Source organism: Rattus norvegicus, chromosome 2 (genome assembly GCF_036323735.1).
Source record: "Rattus norvegicus strain BN/NHsdMcwi chromosome 2, GRCr8, whole genome shotgun sequence".
Taxonomy (NCBI): domain Eukaryota; kingdom Metazoa; phylum Chordata; class Mammalia; order Rodentia; family Muridae; genus Rattus; species Rattus norvegicus.
In genome coordinates this window covers 17,930,925-17,958,201 of record NC_086020.1, presented here as the reverse complement: position 1 = coordinate 17,958,201, position 27,277 = coordinate 17,930,925, and the positions used below count along the sequence as shown (strand labels likewise).

The window sequence follows — 27,277 nt, the reverse complement described above, 5'->3', positions numbered from 1 at the left end:
TCAGAACTAAACAAAGAATTCACAACTGAGGAATGCCGAATGGCTGAGAAACACCTAAAGAAATGTTCAACATCTTTAGTCATAAGGGAAATGCAAATCAAAACAACCCTGAGATTTCACCTCACACCAGTGAGAATGGCTAATTTCAAAAACTCAGGTGACAACAAATGCTGGCAAGGATGTGGAGAAAGAGGAACACTCCTCCATTGTTGGTAGGATTGCAGACTGGTACAACCATTGTGGAAATCAGTCTGAAGTTTCCTCAGAAAATTGGACACGGAACTACCTGAGGACCCAGCTATACCTCTCTTGGCATATACCCCAAAGATGCCCCAACATATAAAAAAGACACGTGCTCCACTATGTTCATCGCAGCCTTATTTATAATAGCCAGAAGCTGGAAAGAACCCAGATGCCCTTCAACAGAGGAATGGATACAGAAAAAGTGGTACATCTACACAATGGAATATTACTCAGCTATCAAAAACAATGCCTGTATGAAATTCATAGACAAATGGTTGGAACTGGAAAATATCATCCTGAGTGAGGTAACCCAATCACAGAAAAACACACATAGTATGCACTCATTGATAATTGGTATTATCCCAAATGCTTGAATTACCCTAGATGCCTAGACCACATGAAACTCAAGACGGATGATCAAAATGTGAATGCTTCACTCCTTCTTTGAAAGGGGAACAAGAATACCCTTGGGAAGGAATACTCTAGGCAAAGATTAAAACAGAGGCAGAAGGAACACCCATTCAGAGCCTGCCTCACATGTGGCCCATACATATACAGCCACCCAATTAGACAAGATGGATGAAGCAAAGAAGTGCAGGCCGACAGGAGCCGGATGTAGATCTCTCCTGAGAGACACAGCCAGAATACAGCAAATACAGAGGCGAATGCCAGCAGCAAACCACTGAACTGGAATTCCCCATTGAAGGAATCACAGAAAGAACTGGAAGAGCTTGAAGGGGCTCGAGACCCCAAATGAACAACAATGCCAAGCAACCAGAGCTTCCAGGGACTACGCCACTACCTAAAGACCATACATGGACTGACCCTGGACTCTGACCTTATAGAGAGCAATGAATATCCTAATAAGGTCACCAGTGGAAGGGGAAGCCCTTAGTCCTGCTAAGACTGAACTCCCAGTGAACATGATTGTTGGGGGAGGGCAGCAATGGGGGGAGGGTGGGGAGGGGAACACCCATAAAGAAGGGGAGGAGGAGGGATTAGGGGGATGTTTGCCAGGAAACCGGGAAAGGGAATAACACTCGAAATGTAAATAAGAAATACTCAATTTAATTTAAAAAAAAGGAAAAAAAGAAACAAAGAAAAGAAGATAACAAAGAGCAAAAACATGGGGTTCAGAGCTAAACAAAGAATTCACAGCTAGGGAATGCTGAATGGCTGAGAAGAACCTAAAGAAATGGTCAACATCTTTAGTCATAAGGGAAATGCAAATCAAAACAACCCTGAGATTACACCTCTCACCAGTCAGAATGGCTAAGATCAAAAGCTCAGGTGACAGCAGATGCTGGCCAGGATGTGGAGAAAGAGGAACACTTCTCCAGTGTTGGTGGGATTGCAGACTGGTACAACCATTCTGGAAACCAGTCTGGAGGTTCCTCAGAAAATTGGACATTGAACTACTTGAGGACCCAGCTATACATCTCTTGGGCATATACCCAAAAGATGCCCTAACATATAATGAAGACACATGCTCCACTATGTTCATATCAGCCTTATTTATAATAGCCAGAAGCTGGAAAAAACCCAGATGTGCTTCAACATTGGAATGGTTACAGAAAATGTGGTACATCTACACAATGGAATAATACTCAGTTATCACAAACAATGACTTTATGACACTCATAGACAAATGAATGGAACTGGAAAATATCATACTGAGTGAGGTAACCCAATCACTGGAAAACACACATTGTATGCACTCACTGATAAGTGGATATTAGCCCAAATGCTCGAATTACCCTAAATGCACAGAACACATGAAACTCAAGAAGGACGACCAATATGCGCATGCTTTACTCCTCCTTTAACAGGGGAACAAGAATACCCTTGGGAGGGGATAGGGAGGCAAAATTTAGAACAGAGGCAGAAGGAACACCCATTCAGAGCCTGCCCTACATGTGGCCCATACATATACAGCCACCCAATTAGATAAGATGGATGAAGCAAAGAAGTGCAGTCCAACAGGACCTGGATGTAGATCTCTTCTGAGAGACACAGCCATTATACAGCAAATACATATGCAAATGCCAGCAGCAAACCACTGAACTGAAAACAGGACCCCCGTTGAAGTAATCAGAGAAAGGACTTGAAGAGCTTGAAGGTGCTCGAGACCCCATATGAACAAGAATGCCAACCAACCAGAGCTTCCAGGGACTAAGCCACTACCCAAAGACTATACATGGACTGACCCTGGGCTCCAACTGCATAGGTAGCCATCAATAGCTTAGTAAGGGAACCAGTGGAAGGGGAAGCCCTTGCTTCTGCCAAGACTGAACCGCCAGTGAAGATGATTGTTGTGGGAAGGGCGGTAATGGGGGGATGATGGGGAGTGGAAGAACTGTATAGAAAGTGAGGGGGAGAGGTTAGGGGAATGTTGGCCTGGAAACTGGGAAAGGGAATAGCAATTGAAATGTAAATAATAAATACCCAATTTATTAAAGATGGAGAAAAAAACCCGGAAAAAAATTCAATGACAATATTGACAGGTTTAGCCACCAATAGTTCCTAAACAAAATGATAAATAAATAAGAATGAGTCATTACAGAATCAAAGTTTGCATGTATGACAATGATGTTAAGAACACAACGCTACACTGCTCATCTTTTGTATATCTTAGTTCCAGGATACCTCAACCAGCTTTAAAGAAATGACCCTAGGGATTGTGAACTCCCTCTGTTACTACATGAACAGATGAATCTCTGGTCTGAAAATAGGATATAGTTTACTGTGTACTTGGCAGAGAAGGAGGAAGCACATTTCCATAGTGGATGGGATGCCATCAAGAAAATTCCAAAATCGACTCTACTCAGATTGTTACATGTGCTTTCCTATGGATGGCGAACAGTCAGATCCAAAGCCAGAGAACTCAGATCAAGGATCTTAGCAATCAGGAAAGCAAAGCATATGGCTAACAATTTTAGTCATACTGCCTAAGTTATCATGGGAAAAAAAGTAATCTAGAATATGTTACTTAAGGAAAAATAAGCAATTTGGTTAAGAAAGTAATTATGTCCTTTAAATGATAGACACATTCTTGTAATGGTGTTATTTTGTGCTGCCAAAATATACAGATATATTTACTTGTCACTAACAATAGTTTTGAAAAGCACAAAAAAAGAGTACAATCTAGATATTGGTGGTCTACCAAGAGCTTGGTAATCAGTCCTCAAAAGATGACTAAACAGTTCACAGAGTCTCGTATGGTCTTGAAAATGAAGAAGAACTTTCCACACTACAAGGGCATGAACCAGCTTCATGGATGTTGGACCACACTGGGTCTTATTGCTGTGATTCCCCAGAAATACTCAAGAGATCCGGATTTTGTTTTTGTCATTGTTTGTTTGTTTTTAAACAAGGGCCTCCATATAACTAGTCCTCACCAAAAGATTGCCTACGATTTAAGGTCAGGGCTTCCTCAACTTTCTCAACCCAGGACCTCTTAACAGTCTTAACAAGTGAGCATTTGAAAATGTTGAGGAAAAAATTCAAAGATGCATTTGTCCATTCAATTTCTCCCAAGTAATTTTTTGATCTGAGTGTGAAGTACTCACCAGTGAACTGAATACTCAGGAGGCCAAGGCAGGAAGATTGAAGTCCTAGTCAACCTGGGCTACACAATGAATTCCAGATTAGTTGGGGCTATATGAGACAGTGTTTGGGCACCTGTGTCCTATCTGAGAGCCAGTGTGTAACTAAGTATGTCAGTCAGTCCAGGAGATGAAGAACCTTTCCTGCTGGAGTTTATGGACTTGCTTCAAGGACTTCCTCAACAGAAATCATTTCACATTATTTATTAACATTGCTTTCTTTAAAGTTAATATATATCCCGCTACCCACGACTGCCTTATCATTTATTTAAATGTATGACATAAACTTAGAAATGCATCATATGCATCATTATCTTGTGGGTTGGAAGGTCATAAAAGCTGATAGTTACTTAGATATTAACTTGGGATAGATGTATAAGCTACAGGAGGTAGATAAACAATGAAACATTTTCAAAGCATGTATATACACATTCAAAGTCTCAGAAGAAGAATGTGTTACTTACACAGAACAGAAAATATTCCATGATAAGTTATTAGCAAAACGGGGTTGGGTATTTAGCTCAGTGGTAGAGCGCTTGCCTAGGAAGCGCTGGGTTCGATCCCCAGCTCCGAAAAAAAGAACCAAAAAAAAAGTTATTAGCAAAATACAGTGGGGTGGCAGTGAAGAGATCATCAGAGCTAGATTTCCCTATCCTGTTCTTGGTGCCAGCGGTCCGCAGTGACAACTAATCTGTGTTCATATAAAAGGGCTTTGACCTCTTGCACTGAAGCACCTCTCCTACCAGAACACAGCCAAACACCGTTGTGTGTGTGTTCAAAATGAACATTAGTGGCAAAGCCAAGCCTTCACCAAAAGCATATTCCCCACTTTGTCCTGGAGCAGATGGACAAACAGCAAACAAAATCTAACAATACTAAAAGTGTTTTCCGGGGTCTATGATAGGTACTGCTCTTCCTTATACATAAATATTTATAATGAAAAGAACACTCCATTTCTTCCCTTAAGAACATAGAGCATATTTACTCACTGGTAAATATCTGAATACCTATCTGAAGACACAAAAGGATACAGCAGATTAAAGGCTGCTAATCTTGTAGCAGCCACTTCTGTTTAGCAATTCCTGAGTCAACAGCGCCACCATGTGGTGTGTGATACAAAAATAAATTTCATTCTTCATACAATAAATGAAATATTGCATTTACAATAGAAAACGAAACAATCATATTACAAAAACCTTGTACAACATTTTTAGTAGAAATACTAAAATATAAGTATAATATTTAGTGAAGTGCATCTCCATTAAATTGTTTTATATCCATTTCTTTTTAATACATAACTATATGCAAATGTATTGTTTTGATTGCTATGTTTTGACTATGAGACTCGTCAGATAATAGAAAATTTAAAGTCTGTTCAACTTTCAAAATGTTCTTGCATTTCTACATAAATATTATATGGTCTGTTGATTTCTACCATAAAACTGGATAAATTTTTAATTGGGTTGTTTTCAATATGCTGTCTAAGCAGCTTTCTTGAGCTTTAGAAATCTTGATTATATTTTATATTTCTTTCCTTATTTAGAACCTTTATTTCATTATAACATGTTTTATACCACATGCACACATTTTATACCATTCATTACTTTAAGATTCTTGCGTTGTAACTACGTGTTATTACATAGAGAAGTAATGAGTCTATATAAGACTGAAACCTTGCCAAACTAACCTAATGGTTTGAAAGATCCTTTAAATTTCTTAAGATCCTCAACATGTAGTATGACATTTCTATGAGCAAATACAGTTTCACTTTCTCCTTCCCTATTTATATCCTCCACAAACTGCTAAGACTGTGCATTCTTACTGTATGTATGAGTGTATATAAAAGAATTCTGAGCTTAGTTACTAAATGTTATCTGCACAAGACATAGCAATTAGTGTCAAACCAAAGAGTTTTCCTCCATTCCTAATTTTATGAGAGCATTTTTAGATTTATTTTTAATTATGTGCTAGTTAAGTGTAACTAATTAAATTAATGTGTTTATGTCTCCATGTCATTTTTATCATTTCTGCCATTCACCATACTTGTTCATATCATCTAAAATCTCAGATTGGTCATCATATTGTTGCTAATACTATCTTTCACCTTTTTGAAGTCTATAAAATCTACAATTGTTTCTGTTTTATTTCTGACACTGGCAACTTGTTTTCTTTCCAATTTCATTATATTACAAGACATCAGCTTCATTAATCTTTTAAAAATTAAGCAGCCTTTGAGCTCACCATTCTTCTACTCCTTACATTTCTACTTTTATTTTTATTCCTTCAGATTTAGTTTTATATTCTTGTGGATTCAATATACAAGTTTAAGGCAACATTAATTTTATTAACTCAGTTACATAAAACTCCCTCACTGTACTGTTTTAGCTATGTCTCCTTTATTTATTACTCAATTACAACTATCATTTACTAGGTGAAAAAATACTGATAATGTATTATTCTCTTGAATACTCACCAATAACTGTTATGTTCAATTTTGCGATAAAAATTTTGGTTTTAAGTAGTAAAGGTCATAAAGTATGCACATATGTTAATGGTTTTGTACAAGCTAAAGCACCCACTCCCAATAAAAACCCAGTAGAGAAAAGCTCTCCCATCTATACCAAAGTGGAGACCTAACAGTAATGATTTCACCATTTCTTCAAAATATTGACTTCATTTGCTTTGAGTACAAACATACAGCAGGGTTGCAAAACCATAAGGTAATTAGATTTCATTCTTTTCTTTTGAACAGTTATGCTACTTAGTGTAATGATTGCATTAATTTATAGTTCTAGCAGTGCATACTGATTCATTTTCACTATGTCTTTGCATATTCGAGATTTTTAGTCTTTTTTTTTTTGTAATTACCTGTCTTGCTAGAGAAAGCGCTATCTCATTATGTACCTGCTGAGATAATCACACGGTTTCTGTCTGCTCTATTAGTGTATAGCATTATGCTTGATTTCACCTCCTTGGATCGCTGAGATGAATCCTTCTTGAGCCTGGTGAATAATCTTTTTATTCTGTTGGAATTGGGTTGCTTGATTTTATTGGGGATTTTTGCATCTACGTTCACCAAGGTCACAGGCCTATGGTAGAATTTGTTGTTGTTGATGTGTCTGGAATTGATAATACTATGTAACTATTGGCCTCATAGAATGTGATTGGAGAAATTCTTCTCCTAACTTTTGAAATAGTAGTAGTAGTAGTAGTAGTAGTAGTAGTAGTAGTAGTAGTAGTAGTAGTAGCAGCAGCAGCAGCAGCAGCAGTAGTAGTAGCAGCAGCAGCAGCAGCAGCAGCAGCAGCAGCAGCAGCAGCAGCAGTAGTAGTAGTACTAGTAATAGAGTTGCTATTAGTTAATCTCTAAATATTTTATTTGTAGCAATAAAAATGCTGTCTGATTATGAGCTGATCTTCAGTGGAAGACTTTTATTACTGACTCACTATTACTACTCAGCCTTAATCTGTTCATAGTTTTTGTTTCCTCATTTCAGTCTTGGTAATGTATCCAGGAATTTTCCATTTTTCGAGGTCGTCCCATCTCTTCGGATGTAGGTTGACCACAGCACTCTCTAACGGTTCCTTGTATTTCTGTGGTACCACATCTAATGTCTCTCTGTTAACTCCAGCTCTGTTTCCTGTGTCCTCTTCTTAGTCTAGTCTAAAGGTTCATCCACCTTTCTAAAGAATCAGCTCTTTCATTAGTCATCTGTGTTTCTCTTGTTTTCAGTTTTTACTGCTTTAGTCTCAATCGTCTTGGTTGCTTCCCTACTCTTTATAAAGTCTGACATTCTCCTCACTTGGGTCTTGTACGTTCTTACTTGCCTAGCTTCCTGAAACACAGTAATAGATAGTTTATATAGTTTTTCTGCTTCTTTAAGGCAGTCACTGTTTGTAGTAACATCCATCTCCTGTTTATACTGCATTTTGCAATTACCCATTGTAATTTCACTGTCATTTGTCTTAAGAAATCTTTTTAATTCATTTTTGGTTTATTCCTTGTTTAACTGATATTAGAGAGTAAGTTATACTACTTCCACATATTTCAACTATTTCCACAAGATTTTCATGGTTTTTTTTTAATTTCTGCCTTTATAGTATTGTGATTAATAAAAATATGATTACAATTTCCCAACTTTTTGAGACTTGTTCTGTGGCCTGTTCTGAGCATGCTTTGTGTGCTGAGAAGAGAACGTATTTTGCAAATACTGGATGAAATTTCTGTGAATAAATGCTGGCTTTTTTTGTCAAAGTGTGCAAACTAACTCTGCTGTTTCTTTGTTGGTTTTTTATTAAACTACTAGAAACTGCACACTTGTATTTAATACCATTTTTCAAGATTTTTTTATCTTTATTAACTTGAGTATTTATTTCGATTGTTATTCCCCTTCCCAGTGTCCAGGCCAACATCCCCCTAACACCTCCCCCTCTCCTTCTATATGGGTGTTCCCCTCCCAACCCTCCCCCAATTACCGCCCTCCCCCCAACAATCCCGTTCACTGGGGGTCCAGCCTTGGCAGGACCAAGGGCTTCCCCTTCCACTGGTGCTCTTATTAGGCTATTCATTGCTGCGTATGAGGTTGGAGCCCAGGGTCAGTCCATGTATACTCTTTGGGTAGTGGCTTAGTTCCCTGGAAGCTCTGGTTGGTTGGCATTCTTGTTCATATGGGGTCTCGAGCACCTTCAAGCTCTTCAAGTCCTTTCTCTGATTCCTTCAACGGGGGTCCCGTTCTCAGTTCGGTGGTTTGCTGCTGGCATTTGCCTACGTATTTGCTGTATTCTGGCTGTGTCTCTAAGGAGAGGTCTACATCTGATTCCTGTCGGCCTGCACTTCTTTGCTTCATCCATCTTATCTAATTGGGTGGCTGTATATGTATGGGCCCCATGTGGGGCAGGCTCTGAATGGGTGCTCCTTCTGCCTCTGTTCTAAACTTTGCCTCCTTATTCCCTGCCAAGGGTATTCTTGTTCCCCATTAATAGAAGGAGTGAAGCATTCACATTTTGTTCATCCTTCTTGAGTTTCATGTGTTCTGTGCATCTAGGGTAATGAGTGCATACCATGTGTGTTTTTCTGTGATTGGGTTACCTTACTCAAGGATGATATTTTCCAGTTCCATCCATTTGCCTATGAATTTCACAAAGTCATTGTTTTTGATAGCTGAGAATTTCATCGTGTAATGTACCACATTTTCTGTATCCATTCCTCTGTTGAAGGGAATCTGGGGTCTTACCAGCTTCTGCCTATTATAAATAAGGCTGCTATGAACATAGTGGAGCACGTGTCTTTCTTATATATTGGGGCATCTTTTGGGTATATGCCCAAGAGAGGTAGAGCTGGATCCTCAGGTAATTCAATGTCCAATTTTCTGATGAACCTCCAGACTGATTTCCAGAATGGTTGTACCAATCTGTAATCCCACCAACAATGGAGGAATGTTCCTCTTTCTCCACATCATCGCCAGCATTTGCTGACACCCGAGTTTTTAATCTTAGCCATTCTCACAGGTGTGAGGTGAAATCTCAGGGTTATTTCGATTTGCATTTCCCTTATGACTAAAGATGATGAACATTTATTTAGGTGGTTCTCAGTCATTCAATATTCCTCAGCTGTGAATTGTTAATAGGGTTTTCTGTCTCCCTGCGGTCTAACTTCTTGAGTTCTTTGGATATTTTGGAAATAAGCCCTCCATCTGTTGTAGGATTGGTAAAGATCTTTTCCCAATCTGTTGGTTGCCGTTTTTTCCTAACTACACTGTCCTTTGCCTTACACAAACTGTGCAGTCTTATGAGATCCCATTTGTTGATTCTTGATCTTAGAGGACAAGCCAGTGGTGTTTTGTTCAGGAATTTTCTCCAGTGTCCATGTGTTCGAGATGCTTCCCCATTTTTTCTTCTATTAGTTTGAGTGTATCTGGTTTTATGTGGAGGTCCTTGATCCACTTGGACTTAAACTTGGTCCAGTGTGATAAGCATGGATTGATCTGCATTCTTCTACATGTTGAGTTTCAGTTGAACCAGCACCATTTGCTGAAAATGCTATCTTTTTTCCATTGGATGGTTTTGGCTCCTTTGTCAAAAATCAAGTGACCATAGGTGTGTGGGTTCATTTCTGGGTCTTCAATTCTGTTCCATTGGTCTATCTGTCTACCTCTGTACCACTACCATGCAGTTTTTATCACTATTGCTCTGTAATACTGCTTGAGTTCAGGGATAGTGATTCCCCCAGAACTCCCTTTATTGTTGAGGAGAGTTTTAGCTATCCTGGATTTTTTGTTATCCCAGATGAATTTGCAAATTGTTCTAACTCTCTGAAGAATTGGATTGGTATTTTGATGGGGATTGCATTGAATCTGTAGATCACTTTTAGTAAAATGGCCATTTTTACTATATTAATCCTGCCAATCCATGAGCATGGGAGATCTTTCCATCTTCTGAGAACTTCAATTTCTTTCTTCAGAGGCTTGAAATTCTTATTGTACAGATCTTTTACTTGCTTGGTTAAAGTCACACCAAGGTATTTTATATTATTTGGGTCTATTATGAAGGGTGTCATTTCCCTAATTTCTTTCTTGGCTTGTTTCTCTTTTGTGTAGAGGAAGGCTATTGATTTATTTGAGTTAATTTTATACCCAGCCACTTTGCTGAAATTGTCTATCAGCTTTAGTAGTTCTCTGGTGGAACTTTTGGGATCACTTAAATATACTATCATATCATCTGCAAAAAGTGATATTTTGACTTCTTCTTTACCAATCTGTATCCCCTTGATCTCCTTTTGTTGTCTGATTGCTCTGGCTAGAACTTCAAGAACTATATTGAATAAGTCTCCTGTAGGCAGCAGAATGCAGGATCCTCTTTGCGTATCCAGTTTGTTAATCTATGTCTTTTTATTGGGGAGTTGAGACCATTGATGTTGAGAGATATTAAGGAATAGTGATTATTGCTTCCTCTTATATTCATATTTGGATGTGAGATTATGTGCTTTTCTTCTCTTTGTTTCGTTGCCAAGACGATTAGTTTCTTACTTTTTCTAGGGTGTACCTTGCCTCCTTACGTTGGGCTTTACCATTTATTATCCTTGTCTCTTCCTTTGGTTTTCTATATCCAGGGTTGTTTCCCTGTGTCCTTTCGTTATTGCTTCTATTTCCATTTTTAATTCCTTCAACTGTTTGATTGTGTTTTCCTGGAATTCTTTCAGTGATTTTTGTGATTCCTCTCTATAGGCTTCTACTTGTTTATTTATGTTTTCCTGCATTTCTCTAAGGGAGTTCTTCATGTCTTTCTTGAAGTCCTCCAGCATCATCATCAAATATGATTTTAAATCTATATCTTGCTTTTCTCGTGTGCTTGGATATTCAGTGTTTGCTTTGCAGGGGTGGGGGAATTGGGCTCTGATGATGACATGTAGTCTTGGTTTCTGTTGCTTGGGTTTCTGTGCTTGCCTCTTACCATCACGTTGGCTCAGGTGTTACCTTGTTCTGCTATTTCTGACAGTGGCTAGACTGTCCTATAGGCCTGTGTGTCAGGAGTGCTGTAAACCTGTTTTCCTGTTTTCTTTCAGCCAGTTATGGGAACAGAGTGTTCTGCTTTCGCTCATGTAGTCTTTCCTGTCTACTGGTCTTCAGCTGTTCCTGTGGGCCTGTGTCCTGAGTCCACCAGGCAGGTTACTTGGAGCAGAAAAGTTGGTCTTACCTGTAGTCCCGCAGCTCAAGTTGCTCGTGGGGTGCTGCTTTTGAGCTCTCTGTGAGGGCGGCAACCAGGAGGGCCTGTGCTGCCTTTTCTGGGAGCTCCCATGCACCCGGGTCCCAGGTGGCATTAGGTGTTTTCCTCTGGAGTCAGAAATGCGGGCAGTGTGTAGTCTCTTCTGGCTTCCCAGGCATGTCTGCCCCTCTGAAGGTTTAGCTCTCCCTCTCATGGGATTTGGGTGCAGAGAACTGTTGACTGTGTCCCTTCAGGTCCAGGCAGTGTCTGGACTGCAGGGGACCTGCCACTCCAGTGCCCCTATCTTCCGGTTCCCAGAGGCTGTATACAGTTTCCTCTTGGGCCAGGGATGTGGGCAGGGGTAGGCAGTATTGGTGGTCTCTCCGCTCTGCAGTCTCAGGAGTGCCCACCTGTCCAAGCATTGAGCTCTCTCTCCCAAGGGATTTGGGAGCAGTGAGCTGTAGACCAGGATCAGCAAGGTTAGGGCTCCAGCTAAAAACTGGAAGTATCCGGTCCCAGAGGAATTCTGCCTCTGTGTGTCCTGAGACCACCAAGCAGGTCGCTTGGAGCAGAAAAGTTGGTCTTACCTGTGGTCCTGCGGCTCAAGTTTGCTCGTAGGGGACTGCTTTTGAGTTCTCTGTGAGGGCGGCAACCAGGAGGGCCTGTGCCACTTTTTCTGGGAGCCCCCATGCACTGGTGTCCCAGATGGTGTTAGGTGTTTTCCTCTGGAGTCAGAAATGTGGGCAGAGTGTAGTCTCTTCTGGCTTCCCAGGTGTGTCTGCCCCTCTGAAGGTTTAGCTCTCCCTCCCATGGGATTTAGGTGCAGAGAACTGTTGACTGTGTCCCATCAGGTCCGGGCAGTGTCTGGACAGCAGGGGAGCTGCCACTCCAGTGCCCCTATCTTTAATCCCTTACCAGACTTTGACATATTGGTGCGCCAATTATATATCATCAATACATCTAATCCTAAACATAACCCGAGGCCATGTAATTGTTAGTTTTTACAACTTTCTTTGACAGTCTTTATGCTGAAGATATGAAAGCTTTATGCTCTGGACTATAATATTATGTCATTCTGAATTTGTTTTTGTTGGTACTTGCTGTGTTGGATCTTATAGCAGATAGATGTCCCCAAGATGGTTTGTTTTTTCCTATTGGGTTCCAAAAATAGAGTGATATTTGGCACCTTCCACTGTTTCTTCTTACTCACTGCCATCTCCTCATTTCAATTTCAAGGTCCTCTGTTAGCATTTCTTCTAGTATACATCTGGAACATATTCACTTAGCTTCTTCTTTTTTTTTCTTTAATATTTGTTTTCATATTTTATTTGATTTTTTTTCAGAGCTGGGGAGTGAACCCAGGGCCTTGCACTTGCTAGGCAAGCTCTCTACCACTGAGCTAAATCCCCAACCCCAGCTTCTTCTTTCTATCTATAAAGGTTTTATCTCTTCAATTTTTAAAAGAAAATTTGGCATAGTGGAATTTTTCCTTTCTTCATTTTTCATTCAGTGCTGTGAAAATGCTATACACTCCCTCCTAGTGTGCTAAGTTATGACTAAAAAGCCTGAAGTTGGATTACCTAGAACATGACTATTTGTTTATTTTTCTTCCTGGTTCGCTTGCAGGCTTGGAAACTGTCCTTTTCTTTCATCACTGTGGGTTCGATTATATTTGCCATAGGCCTATTGAATTCCATCTGCCTAATAACGTTTGACATTCCTATACTGTGCATTTGCTTCCCTCTTTAGGTTTGAAAATTTGTGTGTTTAAGTTAATTGAATAAGGTTTCTACCTCTCCCACCTTTTTATGTACTTCCCCATATCACTAACCAAATAGTAAATCTTTCTCTATTAATCACAAGTTCTCTTTAGTCCTAATCATTCTTTTACTGCTCTGACTACACATTGTCACATGCCTTACCTGTGAGCTCATTAATTCTCTCTTCTGTCTTGTCTCTTCAGCTGCTACTGTCCTCTAACACATTTTAAAACTTTGCTTAGTGTAGTTTTTATCCCAAGGAATTCTATCTGATTTTAATCACTTCTATTTCACCAAGTTTTCTGTTGTTGCTGCTGTTTCCTATTCAATGTGTGATCTTGAGAACATAAGGACAAGGCGAAAACTGGCTTTCCTCTGTAAGCACTTCTGATTATACTTTGATGGTCACATGGAGTACTGTACAATTAAAAACATCTTTGCCAGTCTTCTTTAGTCTGGCATTGTGCTTATTTTTACCAACCTTCTTTTCTTTGCAGTAGTAGACACATCCATTCTTTCACCATTGGGCAGCACCATTTCAGTACTAGAAATAGAACAAAAAAATAGAAAAAAAATCCACCACAAACCCAAGTTTATCACAAATTGACAATCATGACAATGGTAAACCAGGAGGCTTGCTGATGAACTAATTCATCCCAGGAGTCCTTTTGTAGGACTAATATTCAAATGCCTCTTTCATAGTCACTAATGTGTGATGAAGCACTGTGGGGATCTGCCCTGCAAATGGCTCCTAGTCATATCATACCTGCAGTGATCACCTACCTGAACCTAAGACCTACCAAGACAGACACAGCAATGGCAGAATGACAGAGGCCAGAAGTGGTACTTACAGATTGTTAGGTGTCAGGAGAGAGAGGAGAGATGGACAATCGTCATGATTTGGAGAGAGAAGGATCAGATTTAATAGCTGCAGAAGAGAAAACATCCAACAATATAAGTGGAAAAGGAATATAGTCCTACTGTGTGTGAGGGTAAGGGGCTGCCCAGAAGGTAACAGTGCAGCAAATATAAACATAGATTTAGAAGGTGTTAAGTCAGAAATACCAGAGAGAAATGAATGTTGGTTCCAGAGAAAATTAGAAATGCCCAACCATTGAGCTAGTCAAGGTATATCAAAATTAGTTGGCATATGTATGTCTTTCATTTGCAAATTCAGAGAGCTCTTGGGCAGGGTACAGACCTGCAACTCACTAGAGACAAAGTGGTTTAACTAATTCACTGCTACACCAGAATGTGATAATTAAAGTTGTGCACCAACACACCAAGCTTTCATTTTTATTTTTATTTAATGCCCCTATAATATATTCTTTATCTTGTAGTTATTTAGTTATTCATATTTAATATAATTCTAATAATTAATTTAATGAAGCATCTTTTATTTTCCATTTGTTCTGTCTTCATATTTTATTAAATGTTTTATTAGTATTCATCTTATTTTCACAATTGGTTTATTATTAGACCTACTTTCATGATTTCTTGGAATATTTCTGATGTTTCCCTTATATTCAAGATTTCAGTATAGCCAGGTAGTTATACCATTCATAAGCAAGAAAATATATTTTTGTTTCTTTTTTCTACCCTTCGTATGACTGTTATATTATTTTATCTTTGACGTAAACATTTTCTTTCTCAAAATATTATAAAATATTGCTGTTAAACTTGAACAGTTAAATATTTTTAATAATTCAAAATGAAGAGGTTAGCCAGTTGTAGTGTAAAACACATTTTGTCCCAGTACTTGGGGCAGAGATAGATGGATCTGTGTAAGTTGAAAGTCTGCCTGATCTATGCATTTCAGAACACCCAGGCCTACATAATAAGAAGCTGCTTTAATAAATAAATACAAGAACTCTTTTTGTTTTGGGTTTTTTTTGTTTTTATTTGTTGTTGTTGTTCATAGAAGCTTTATTTGTAATAGCCAGAAACTAGAGACAACCTAGATGTCCCTCAACTGAAGAACAGATACTGAAAATGTGGTTCATTTACACAATGGAATACTACTCCACTATTAAAAACAAGAACATCATGCATTTTGCAGGCAAATAGAACTTGAGAATATCATCCTGAGTGACGTAACTCTGACCCAGAAGGACATGCATGGTATGAACTCATTAGTAAGTGGATATTAGCTGAAAAAAGTACAGAATAACCAGATACACTCCACAGAACTCAAAAAGGTTAACAAGTGTTGCAGTAACTTCTCCAACCCTAATAAGCCTGTGCAAAGAAAACACAACTAAACTAATATGAATGCAAGTTCATGCCTAGATTGAACAGATCTACCACTACACTGCTCTATACACCTGGCTATAAGATCCCTTATAACTTGAAGTTTCTCCAGGCCATGTGCTTCAGCTCCCTCTTCCTTCCACCTCTCCTTTCCTGTTGACAGCCCCCTCTCACCACACTTCCACTCCACCTTCCCTTCCCCTGCTCAATCAGTAGCCCTTACCTTTATTTACAAGTTAAAATGGAGAGAAGGGTCAGTTGAAGTCACCTCAGTCCTTACTAGTAACTAGGCAGCCCTTCTTGGGGAAGCAGAATTAGCATCAAAATACAGACAACTCCAAGGCAAACCACATTTCACCTGTTTTGTCCAGTTAAAAACTCTTTTCCCTCAAATATAAATTGAGTACAACTATTACCATTCTAAAATTTATGAAATATAAGATACACTTAACACTGAGTCCATTAATTTTGTCCATTAATTAAAGCACCTTGCCATCTATCATAAAAGACTATATAATTCTACACCTGACTTATATCCTAGTTTTAGATTGTATGTCATCTGAAAAATCACCCTTTCAAATCTACATTATTTTTCCCAATGCTGAACAGCTTAGGTTGCCTATGAGACTACCAGTCTTCAACCATGTCAGAAATCCAGGAACAGTTAATATTACCTGAAAATATGAGACGCACAAAACTTAGCCAATTTGTAGAGATCGCTGATCACCTGGACAGTTCCCCATTTCTCAAAATGTCAAAGCATCAGTCTTCAGCCTTCTGGCTCAGGATCATCTGACCAACCTTTGTAATGCAGAATTTTAAAAGGCTGATTACCCTGTCTTCGCAGAGATTATCAGTCAACTATTCTGCATAATTTGACTTTTTTCTGGACAGTATTTTGTCTGTAGATGAATTGAGGTAATTCTTGCCTAGTGGCTGTCTCGCCACAATTGGAGCAACTCCATTAATGTTCAATTTCTTCTTGAATTCCAAGAAGGGGTGCTGTCAGGAGCAGACAGGTCTCTAGTCAAATGATCTTTAATAAAGGAATGTCCATAAACATGATACTCTGTAGACCTCTGATGCCCTTGATGATTATCTATCTACATAAAATATTTCTGAACTGTTAAGCATTGACTACTGTTGGCCATTTCTAATTGACTCACAACTATGACTTTGCTATCTGGCCTTTAACTTGTGTTGGTTAATCAAATAAAAACAGTTATAGGACTGGGCCTAAGACTTTTATTCTTAAATGTATTGTATAGGCACAATGCTTACATGAAAGTAACAATATTAATCTCAGTTTTAAATCAATAAGAGATTATACCAATGAAAGCCTTAAATTTGTTTCAAATAAATTCTTTACCAATGTAAAGTGCACTAACTTCTGCTTCCAATCCTTGCTCTTTATCTCTGCATTCCCCTAAGACTCCATCCAAAAACATTGCCTCTTAGTCTGAACTTACTAGAATACTTATTGAAATTAATTTCTGATGCCAATGAATATCCAGCTTCATGGTATTTTGCTTCATGGTATTTTTTACTTATTCACTTTATACCTCACTCACTGCTCCCCTCCTGTTAATCCTTTCCTAACCCCACTCTCCTCTGAGCAGCTAAGGGGCAAGTCAGTGTATTCCAACACTCTGGCACTTCAAGTCTCCTTGGGGCTAGGCTCATCCTCTCCCATTGAGTCCAGATAAGGCAGCCCAGCTATAAGATATCTCCCATGAACAGCTTTTGGGACAGGCCTCACTCTAGTTGTTAGGGACCCACATGAAGACTAAGCTGCATATCTGCTACATTTGTTCAGGGAAGCCTATGTCTAATTAGTGTATGCTCTTTGGTTGGAAATCCAGTCTACCAAAACCCAAAGGATCAAGATTAGTTGATTCTGTTGGTCTTCCTGTGGAGTTCTTGTCCACTTAGGGGCTGCAATCCTTCCTCCTATTCTTCCATAAGTGTGTCTAATCATCCACTGGCTGTGACTATCTGTATCTGTCTGAATCAGCTGCTGGATGGAGCCTATCAGAGGACAGCCATGCTAGACTCCAGTCTGCAAGCATAAGACAGTATCATTAATAATGTCAGGGATTGGTGATTGCCTGTGGGATGGGTCTCTAGTTGGGCTGATTATTGGTTGGCCATTCCCTCGGTCTCTGCTCCATCTCCAATCCCTGGAATTTTGTAGACAGGATAAGCCTTGGGTCAAAAGTTTTGTGGGTGGGTTGGTGTCCCTATCACTCCACCATGTTTTCTGACTGGCCACAAGTGGCAGCCTCCCCACTCTCCGTATCTCCAATGCTGTGAGGATACCCCCCCCCCATTGATTCTTGGGTGCCTTCCCTATTCCAGGTCTCTGTCTCTTCCTGGAGATATTCCCTATCTCCGTACCCTAAGCCTGTCAGTTACAGATTCCCATTCATTCTCATGGCCATGTGTCCATCTGCCCTGCCCTTGCCTATACCAAACGCAGAACGTCTCACTCCCCTCCCCATCCCCTCTCCTACCCAGTTCCTTCTCTCCATCTGCCTTTCATAACCCTTCTATTCATAACCATTCTTGCTTTTGCCCTCCTTCCTATCCATACTCTGAGGGTTTGTAGAGTATAGCATGGGTATCCTGTATCCACTTATGAGTGAGTACATACCATGCATGTCCTTTTGAGACTTGGTTACCTCACTCAAGATGGTATTTTCAAGATCTGTACATTTGCCTGCTCAACAAAGGAATCTTGAATGGCTGAGACACACTTAAAGAAATGTTAAAAGTCCTTAGTCATCAGGGAAATGCAAATCAAAACAACTCTGAGGTTTCATCTTATGCCCCTCAGAATGACTAAGATAAAATCTCAAGTGGCAGTTTGGTAAGGATGTAGACTAAGGGGAATGCTCTTCCATGGCTAGTCAGAGTACAAACTCATAACCTCTTTGGAAATCAATTTGGTGTTTTCCTGAATATGAGGAATAGTTCCACCTGAGGAACCAGCTACACCACTTCTGGGCATATACTCAAAAGACACCCCACTATACCACAGAGACATTTGTTCAACTATGTTCATACCAGCTTTATTTTTAATAGCCAAAAACTGGAAACAACCTAGATGTCCCTCACCTGAAAAATGAAAAAAGAAAGTACAGTACATCTACACAATGGAATAATTTTCAGCTATTAAAAACAAAGATCATGAAATTTGCAGAAAAAATAGAAAGAACTTAAGCATATCATCCTGAGTGACATAGCCCAGCACCAGAAAGACACATGTGGTTTGTACTCCTTTATAAGTAAACACTAGGGGTTGGAGATTTAGCTCAGTGGTAGAGCGCTTGCCTAGTAAGCACAAGGCCCTGGGTTTGGTCCCCAGCTCCAAAACACACACACACACACACACACACACACACACACACACACACACACATACACACACACACATATATATATATATATATATATATATATATATATATATATATATGTAAACACTAGCTCTAAAGTGCAAGACAACCATGTTACAATCCACAGACCCAACAAAACTGGGTAGTAATGATGTCCCAAGGAAGGATATATGAATCTCACTCAGAAGGGGAAACAAAATGATCTTCAGAGGTACATGGAGAAAAGGAACTGGGTAGGAGAGAGGGTAAAGAGAGGAAAAAGGCTGTTGACCAGGTTTGGAGAGCAGGACGGGAGAAAGCTGGGGGTGAGAATAGAAATCGTCAGGGGGTCCTCCCTGGGATTAGCTGGATGCCTTACATGGGGGAGGCAACATGGAGGCTGCAGGGATGACCCTAACTGAGAGTCCTTCTAGTAGGGAACATAGGGACTGAAGTAGCCACCTCCTGTAGCCCAGCATGACTTCTAGTGGAGATAGGACATCAACCTTCCCACAAATCCTTAAGATGTGTGTTGCCTACAAGATGCACAGGGATGAAGATGAAGCAGGGATTTAGAGAACAGCCAACCAATGACTCTTCCAACGTGAGACTCATTCCATGGGAGAGGCAATCCTTCACACTATTAATGATACTTAATCACTCTGTCATGCTTGCAGACAGGAGTCTAGCATAACTGTCTCCGAAGAGGCTTCATCTAGCAGCTGATGGAAAAAGATACAAAAATCCACAGCCAAACATTAGTCAGAGCTAAGGGATTCTTGAGGAAGAGTGGAAATGGAATTAAGCAAGTAAGAAGGATCAAGGACACCATAAGAAGACCTCTGAAATCAACTAAGCTGGGTCCACAAGTGCTCACAGAAACTGAATCACCAACCAAACAGCATGCCTAACCTAGACCTTGGCTCCCTACACATTTGTAGCAGATGTGCAACTTAGTCTTCATATCAGTCCCTAACAATTGAACTTCATGATGTCTGGAACTCTGCTGCCTGCTATTGGATCCTCTACATGGACTGCCTGCTTAGACCTCAGCTGGAGAGGATATGGCTAATCCTGCTGGGACTAGATATCCCAGGATGGGGTGATACCCAAGGGGAGATTCCCCTTCTCCTCAGAGAAGGGGAGGGGTAATAGGAGAGTTGTATTAGCAGGACTGGGAGGAGAGGAGGTAGGTGGGCTGTGATTAGGATGTCAAGTAAATTAAAAAAATAAATTATTGAAAAACTCTACCTGTAAGCAAGTCCTAATTAGTAATTCCTAATTTCCGATTGCTATGAGAAGGCCCAACTCACTGTAGATGTTTCCATCCCTGGGCAGATAGTACTGTAAGGAAACAAGCTGAGAAAGCTCTCAGGGAGCAAGCCAGTAAGCTGCAGTACTCCACAGCCTCTGCTTCAGTTCTTTCCTCAGGGTCCTTCCTTGAGTTCCTATACTGACTTCCCTCAGAGATGGACTGGGATCTGAGCTCTAAAATGAAAAAAAAAATCTCTTCCTTAGTAAGTTCCTCTTTGCTCATGGTATTTTATCAAGCAGTAGATACCCTAAGATATACTCATGTCCTACCATTTATCAAGCTTAGGAGAAATTCATTTATTACAAAAAAATTTTTTTAGAAAAAGTCTTCAGTGCATATCCAGAATTTTCAATTATTTTTAACCTGGGTAAAATTGCCATGTTATATTTGTTTTTATTTTTCAAGAGATATTTATTTCGGTAACTTACAATATTAATATTGAATATTCTTTCAAAATTACTAGCTTATATAATATTTACTTTTTATTTTTATTAAGTAGATCAGCTGATAGTCTTGAAGTAGAGAGAATATCAATCAATGTCACTTCATTATTTCTTTAAGGTTTGCCAAAGACTTCTTTTAATATAATCCAAGTTTTAAAAACATTTGGAATAACTACTGCTACATCTGTCTCTATATTCTAGGCCAAATTGAGAAAAACCTTATATTAGAAGTATAGTTAGCCAATTTGCACCTAGAAATGTCTAGATCACTTATATCAGTCTAAATGTGTCTTCTTACTTTAATTTAATCCTCAGTGATATGATATTAAATGAAGAAAGAAAAAACAGCATTATTTACAGCCACTGACGTAATTCATGGGAAAGAAAAACTGACACCTTCAATCTTCATTAAATGTTCAATTAGGAGCAGAGTCGCTATGGGCTAAGCCCCAGGGATAGACAAGACCACGCTGCACAGAAAGAGAAACATCAGCTAATTCATAGACATAATGAAAAATTACTAATGTAATAAAATCTGCTGGATTCTAAATTGCTACTGGGTAATGTTCCAGTAAGAGTAAATGAAGCAAATGTCACATTTATCTCGATGGAATGTGTGTCAAGTAGTGAAGTAAGGTATGAAAAGCTACTAAAGTTTAGAAGTCACCAAACACTGGTGCTCTGCCTTGAATTCTTAATTCTGATCTCCACTCTGAAATCCAACTGCTTTGGTGGTGTTCCTTCCCCTTGCCACAGTAGCAGCTCTGACGTAAATTCCATGTCTAGAAAACAAGTAGAATAGTTTACAAAATTAAAGAACTTAAAATAATTCTCAATGATATACATCAAACTAAAATAATTGGTTAACCCAAATGATGATGAAAAGTTTTCTTTTCTTCTTTACTTGTCTATTTTTTTCTCTGAACAGTCCCAATATTTTATTTGTGACCCATAACAATCAATAAATGTGAATTGTGTTTCAGCTTGCTGGTCTAGCACATGCCTAGAACCAGAGAAGCCCTGATTTTGCTCCTCAGTACTAAGAATAAACAAAACTTATAAATCAAGGTAAAGTAGAGGGAGGAATGATTCCAAAATGTTAAAATTTTTAAATTGACTAAATATGTGTTTGTTAGAAAACAATGATACATCTCTTTTCCCCCAGCAGAGCAAAATCACAATCTTCAGGCATTATCCACTGTCACATTGTTGTCCCCATTCTCCAGACCAGTGTCTAGGTCAGAGTTCAGGAATGGGCGTCATGCTGTTTCGTGTGTTGATTGTGCTTTTCCAATTTCTAGGCTTGACTTGAACAGTTACCTGACTACATGTGTCCCTCGGTGCTTACAAGTAAGGGAGAGAAGCATGAGCTGTCTTCCGGGGAGCCTGCTGGAGCACATGCTAGAAGCAGAAATCGAGCAAGTGAAGAATGAAATTAGCAGAGAAGAAGTGAAAATGCAGGGAACGAGATGCATATATCAGTCTACTTGCTAAAAACACAAATCCTATGACTCATGTGAATGAGCAGGCAGAAAACTAGCTAAGATAAGTCACATGTGAGGAGGTGAGCACTGTCACTCCTAAAATCCACAGAGTGGAAAGTTCATCAGTCTCCCTGTACAAATTCTCCCCCCTGATTTTGTGTGTGTGTGTGTCTGTGTGTGTGTGTGTGTGTGTGTGTGTGTGTGTGTGTGTGTGTGTGTGCTACATCAGTGCCAGATCTGCTTTTCATTTCTTAAGGGCCTCCATGCTGTCCCCCATGGTGATTATGACAGTTTACAATGTATCAGAGTAATTTCCCACATAAACACACACTTCCCACCCAATCCCCATATCCTTCTCACTATAACTCCTTAATTGTTTTATTCATGATAGCCATTTGTCTGGGATTTAATTAAACATCATATATGGTTTGCATTTCATTTTGTCTATTTATTTATTTTAATTTTTTTATACTCCAGGTTTTATTCCTCTCCTGGTCTACCCTCTGACTGTCCCACATCCCATACTGCCTCCCCGCTGCCCCTGTCTCCATGAAGATGTCCCCGTCCCCCTCCCCACCAGACCTCTAAACTCCCTGGGGCCTCCAGTCTCTTGCATCTTCTCTGACTGAACCCAGATCGGGCAGTCCTCTCTTGTACATGTGTTGGGTGCCTCCAGTCAGCTGGTGTATGCTGCCCAGTTGGTGATCCAGTGTTTGAGAGAACTCAGGAGTCCAGATTAAACTGAGACTGCTGGTCCTCCTGCAGGGTGGCCCTACTCCTTCGCTTCCTCCATCTTTTCCCTAATTCAACCACAGGGACCAGCAGCTTCTGTTCATTGGTTGAGTGCACATATCTGCATCTGAATCTTTCAGCTGCATGTTGGGTCTTTTGGAAGGTTTGCATTTCTTAATGACTAAGAATGTTAAAGATTTCTTCACACATTTTGTATCCATTGGTACTTTCTTGATAACTGTTGATAACTGTTATTCATATGTTCGTGTCCTGACTAGATGATTTTGTGTCAGTTGTTGGGGTTATAGTTTTTGAGTTCTCGTGCATATTCTAGATATCAATTATCTTTTAGATGAATAACTAAGAAGCTTTCCTCCCATTCTATGGGCTGTCTCCTCACACTGTTAACTGTCTCACTTTAGTGTGACAGAATTCTGGGTGCTATTTCTTGCTGTAATTTCCTGGGCTGTATAAATCTCCAGAAAGTCATTGCTTATCTTTGAAGGGTTTATTTTTGTCTCTGATACAGTTCGAATTGACACTAACATTCACTATCCATCTTCCACATGTGTATTTTGAGAGCAATTTTAGGTATACGGTAAATTTGAGAGAAAAGAATGTAGTCCCAATAGGCCCCATTCCCACATACATATCTCTTAACAGGAATTTAAGAATAATAGCAATTTAACGTTTTATCTAATTTACATAGATATTATGAAATTTTTATATTTAATAAGTTAAAAGCAATTCTCCATGGCTTGACACCTCCTCAAATTTTGTTCCTAAGCCAACATAATACTTTACCTAGATATTTTTAAAAAATATGAACACTAGCACATTTAAATTTTTAATTATAATCAATAGGTATCCTAGTATCATTTATCAGCTTATAGACTCATGAATAAAATTCTACTTGGGTCAGCATATGAAACATTTCCTTGCATACCAATGTTTATGACAACACTACCCACAAAAGCCTGGATTCCCATAGACAGATTAATGAATGGAGCTGGAAAGATGGATCAGCAATTGAGAGAACTTAATCCTCTTCCAGAAAACGAATTAGGTTCCCAGTACCCACACTGGACATGTCACAGTTGTCCATGTCTCTCACTCTAAAGAATCCAATGCTGTCTTTTGGCTTCCTAAATACTTGTATTCGTGTGTGTGTGTGTGTGTGTGTGTGTGTGTGTGTGTGTAAATAAAGATATGAACAGCTATATTCATACACATGGAATTTTATTCAACCATGAAGGAGGAAAGAACATATAATTTGTAGGAAAGTGGATGGAGCTAGGTGTCAGCATTATGTGACTATCCTAGTCATTATTCTAGTGCTGTGAAGAGACACCACGATCAAGGCAAGCCTTATGAAAAAATCATTTAATTGGAGGCTTGCTTACAGTTTCAGAGATACACTGCCATCATAGCCACGGCAGGGAGCACAGTGGTATACAGGCAGACACCCTCCTGGAAAAGTAGATGAGAGTTCTATATCCTGATCATTAGACAGAAAGAGAGAATCTGGGCTTGCTTTTGAATCCTCAAAGCCCACCCCAAGGGACTCATTCCAAAAAGACCAAACAAGGCCACATTTCCTAATCTCTGTAATCACTTTAAACAGTTCCACTACGTAATGACTAAGCATTCAAATATATGAGTCTATGGAGGCCATTCCTATTCAAACCACCACAGTGACATAAGCCAATTTAAAGAAGCAAATGCCACATTTTCTCTCACAAATATGATTGCAGTACAAAGAAAAAGGATGTGATAGCCAAAAGGAACACACAGGGTGGGAGAGGAAGGATAGAGGGGACAATAGGAAGGGAGGATGGTTAAAGTGGGTTATATACATGTATGACATTACATCAAACAAACCTAAGGGTGATAAACAAACCAATATAGTTTTAATTATAATGACACCAAATCTGTTTGAGTTTGAATTCTTGACCTGTTATTGTTCACATGCCTGTGAGAAAATTATTTCATTTCTCTATATTTCAGAATTTCTCACTGAAGATAGAAAGGAGATCATTCTTGCTCAGTAGGATTTTACAGATGTATAAATCAGAAAGCTCATGTATTATTCTACATTACCATGATTTGCTGTTTGGAAAGTTTTAAAATCACAGATTGCTGTTGTGGCTTGAAATGATACCCATTATGTAATAACATCAATAAATATCTAGAGGCTAAATTAATAAGAATATAGTATCAAAACAATTTTGAAACAAATCATTTGTACATTATGTTGCAGATAAATTAATATTATGGATAGCTTTGAGTGATGGCATGTTTGAAGACTCAGTCAGCCTTCTAGCCAGAAATGTAATTTTGAATATGATACAGTGGAACTATTACGTATCAAAATGAATTCTACTCAGATTAGAGTAATTGTGTATATGACATCAGGAACTAAAATGCAACCTGATTTTAAATTGACATGAAATTTCTGTTTCTTAAAACTAAATTTCAACAAGTTGACTTTTAAGTATATTCTGACCTGTGGTTAATTTCTTCCAAAATACCATTCAAATATGAAAAAAGTTACCATTCTGATCCTGAAATTTTTCAAATTTTGTAAAGATAGCTTAGAGACAAATATTCTTTTAAAATGGTTAATAAAAATGAAAAGGAGACACAGTTGTGGTCAGTGAGTAAGAACGCTAAGACTGCTTGGAGAAACATCCTAACGTCCCAGGATTATGAGACTTATCCAACTCAGTAGACCATATAATAGGCCTAACTTTTAAGAGGTTTTGAACACATTTAAACTATAAATTAGTTGAAGGATCATAAAGCTGAGAGCAAAATATCTACATTATCATTTTCCATTTACATAGTTTGTGACTTTTTAAATTAATAAGCAAATATTAAGTGTCTTCATATGAGTAATAGCTTTGCTTCTGACTTCCTCAGAGTCCTACCGCCTCGAGTCCCTACTGATTACTCAGTTCAGAATCCTTAAAAGGTAGCAGAATTCATGTAAGTTTTGGTGGAATCACTTCTTATTTTAACATTTCAGTGAACCATGATGTGACCCATTTCCTTAAAGTAAAGGCCTCCAAATTTACATAACACGATGAAGTGTTTAGACAGGATCAGGAAAAATTCAGTTAGTGGGAAATTTTGAAAATATACTTTAAGGACTATCCATGAAGGAATAAAGGCATTGAAGATCTTCCAGAGATCTTTTCGCATGGACACACATGAGAAAAGACAATTGTACTGATGCAAACTACAAAGCTGAAAACCCACCCCTGCCCATCAGAATCACAGAGAATGGCTCACAGGGCCCAGGACACTGTCAGAAGTCAGTTCTGTCAGAAGAGACTTCAAGAAATCTCAACATTTATTAATAATCTTTCAGAAAAATGCTCTGATTTACACAGACAAGATAGTTCACTCCTGTAATCCCAACACCCAGGAAGTTGAAGTAGAAGGATTCCAAGTTCAAGGTCAGCCAGGGTTGCATGGAAACTTCTTGTCTCAAACAAATAAATAGAAATAAATAAGAACAAGATTCTGTGCTATGGATGCACATTTAGAGCATTGGAGTTTCTTTTAATGTAAAAGTAAGAATAGTGTTCAGATCTTGAAATGAGTCAAAGTCATCAATATCATAGACTAAGATTTTTTCCATTCTCAGGGTATTCTCTTTCAGAATTTCATACAAGTATAAAATGTGTTCTGATCAAATCCACCAACTCATTTACCTCTCTATGCCTTCCCCAACCCTCCACTACTCTGCCCTTCCAACTTCATGTGTTCTTTTTTTAAACCCACTGAGTGAATTTAGTGTTGTTTGTATGTGCATGAACCAGGAACATCTTCTAGAACATAAGTAGCCTTTCAGTGGCCACATCTCTGAACAAAATTGACACCCACCCCATAGTCATCACTTGCCAATAGCAGCCACTCATTGGCTAGAACTTCACCCTCAGCCATGGTGAGATTTTGACAGGTTTTATCCTGTACAGGTCTTAGGCACACAGTCTCAGCTGCTGAAGGTAATATGGAAGATAAAGGGGGAGAAATAGAAACAACAGGGTGAGAGGGCTGTCTCTGGTGCTTTTCCCTGCTTCTGCAACCATTTTCCCCCTACTGTGTTGTCTTGTCCAGACTTACTATATGATAGGATATATGGTTGGCCTTATTACCATATCTTCCATATATATCTTCCGTATTTGGTTGCTATCCCTTGGTGACCTGCCCTTTCTGAAATCTAACTCTCTTTTTTAACTCTAAAATATTTTTTTTCTCAGAGCCAGAGCTGCCTTTTTAGATGTAAATATAATTCTCATTAACTTAAACTATTTAGATATGAATAACTATAAATCAATATCATATGGCAATATTGTTTATTA

General features: G+C 38.9%; 1 protein-coding gene across 1 annotated transcript in view; it reads left to right on the top strand.

Moving 5' to 3' along the window:
- The window catches only part of Rpl7a-ps12 (ribosomal protein L7a, pseudogene 12), a 101,409-nt gene extending 79,224 nt beyond the window's left edge, over positions 1-22,185 (top strand). The window contains exon 3 of the mRNA XM_063282757.1: positions 21,993-22,185. Coding sequence (XP_063138827.1) covers positions 21,993-22,185 — 193 coding nt within the window. The remainder of the gene's footprint in view (positions 1-21,992) is intronic.
- The last annotated feature ends 5,092 nt before the right edge of the window (positions 22,186-27,277 follow it).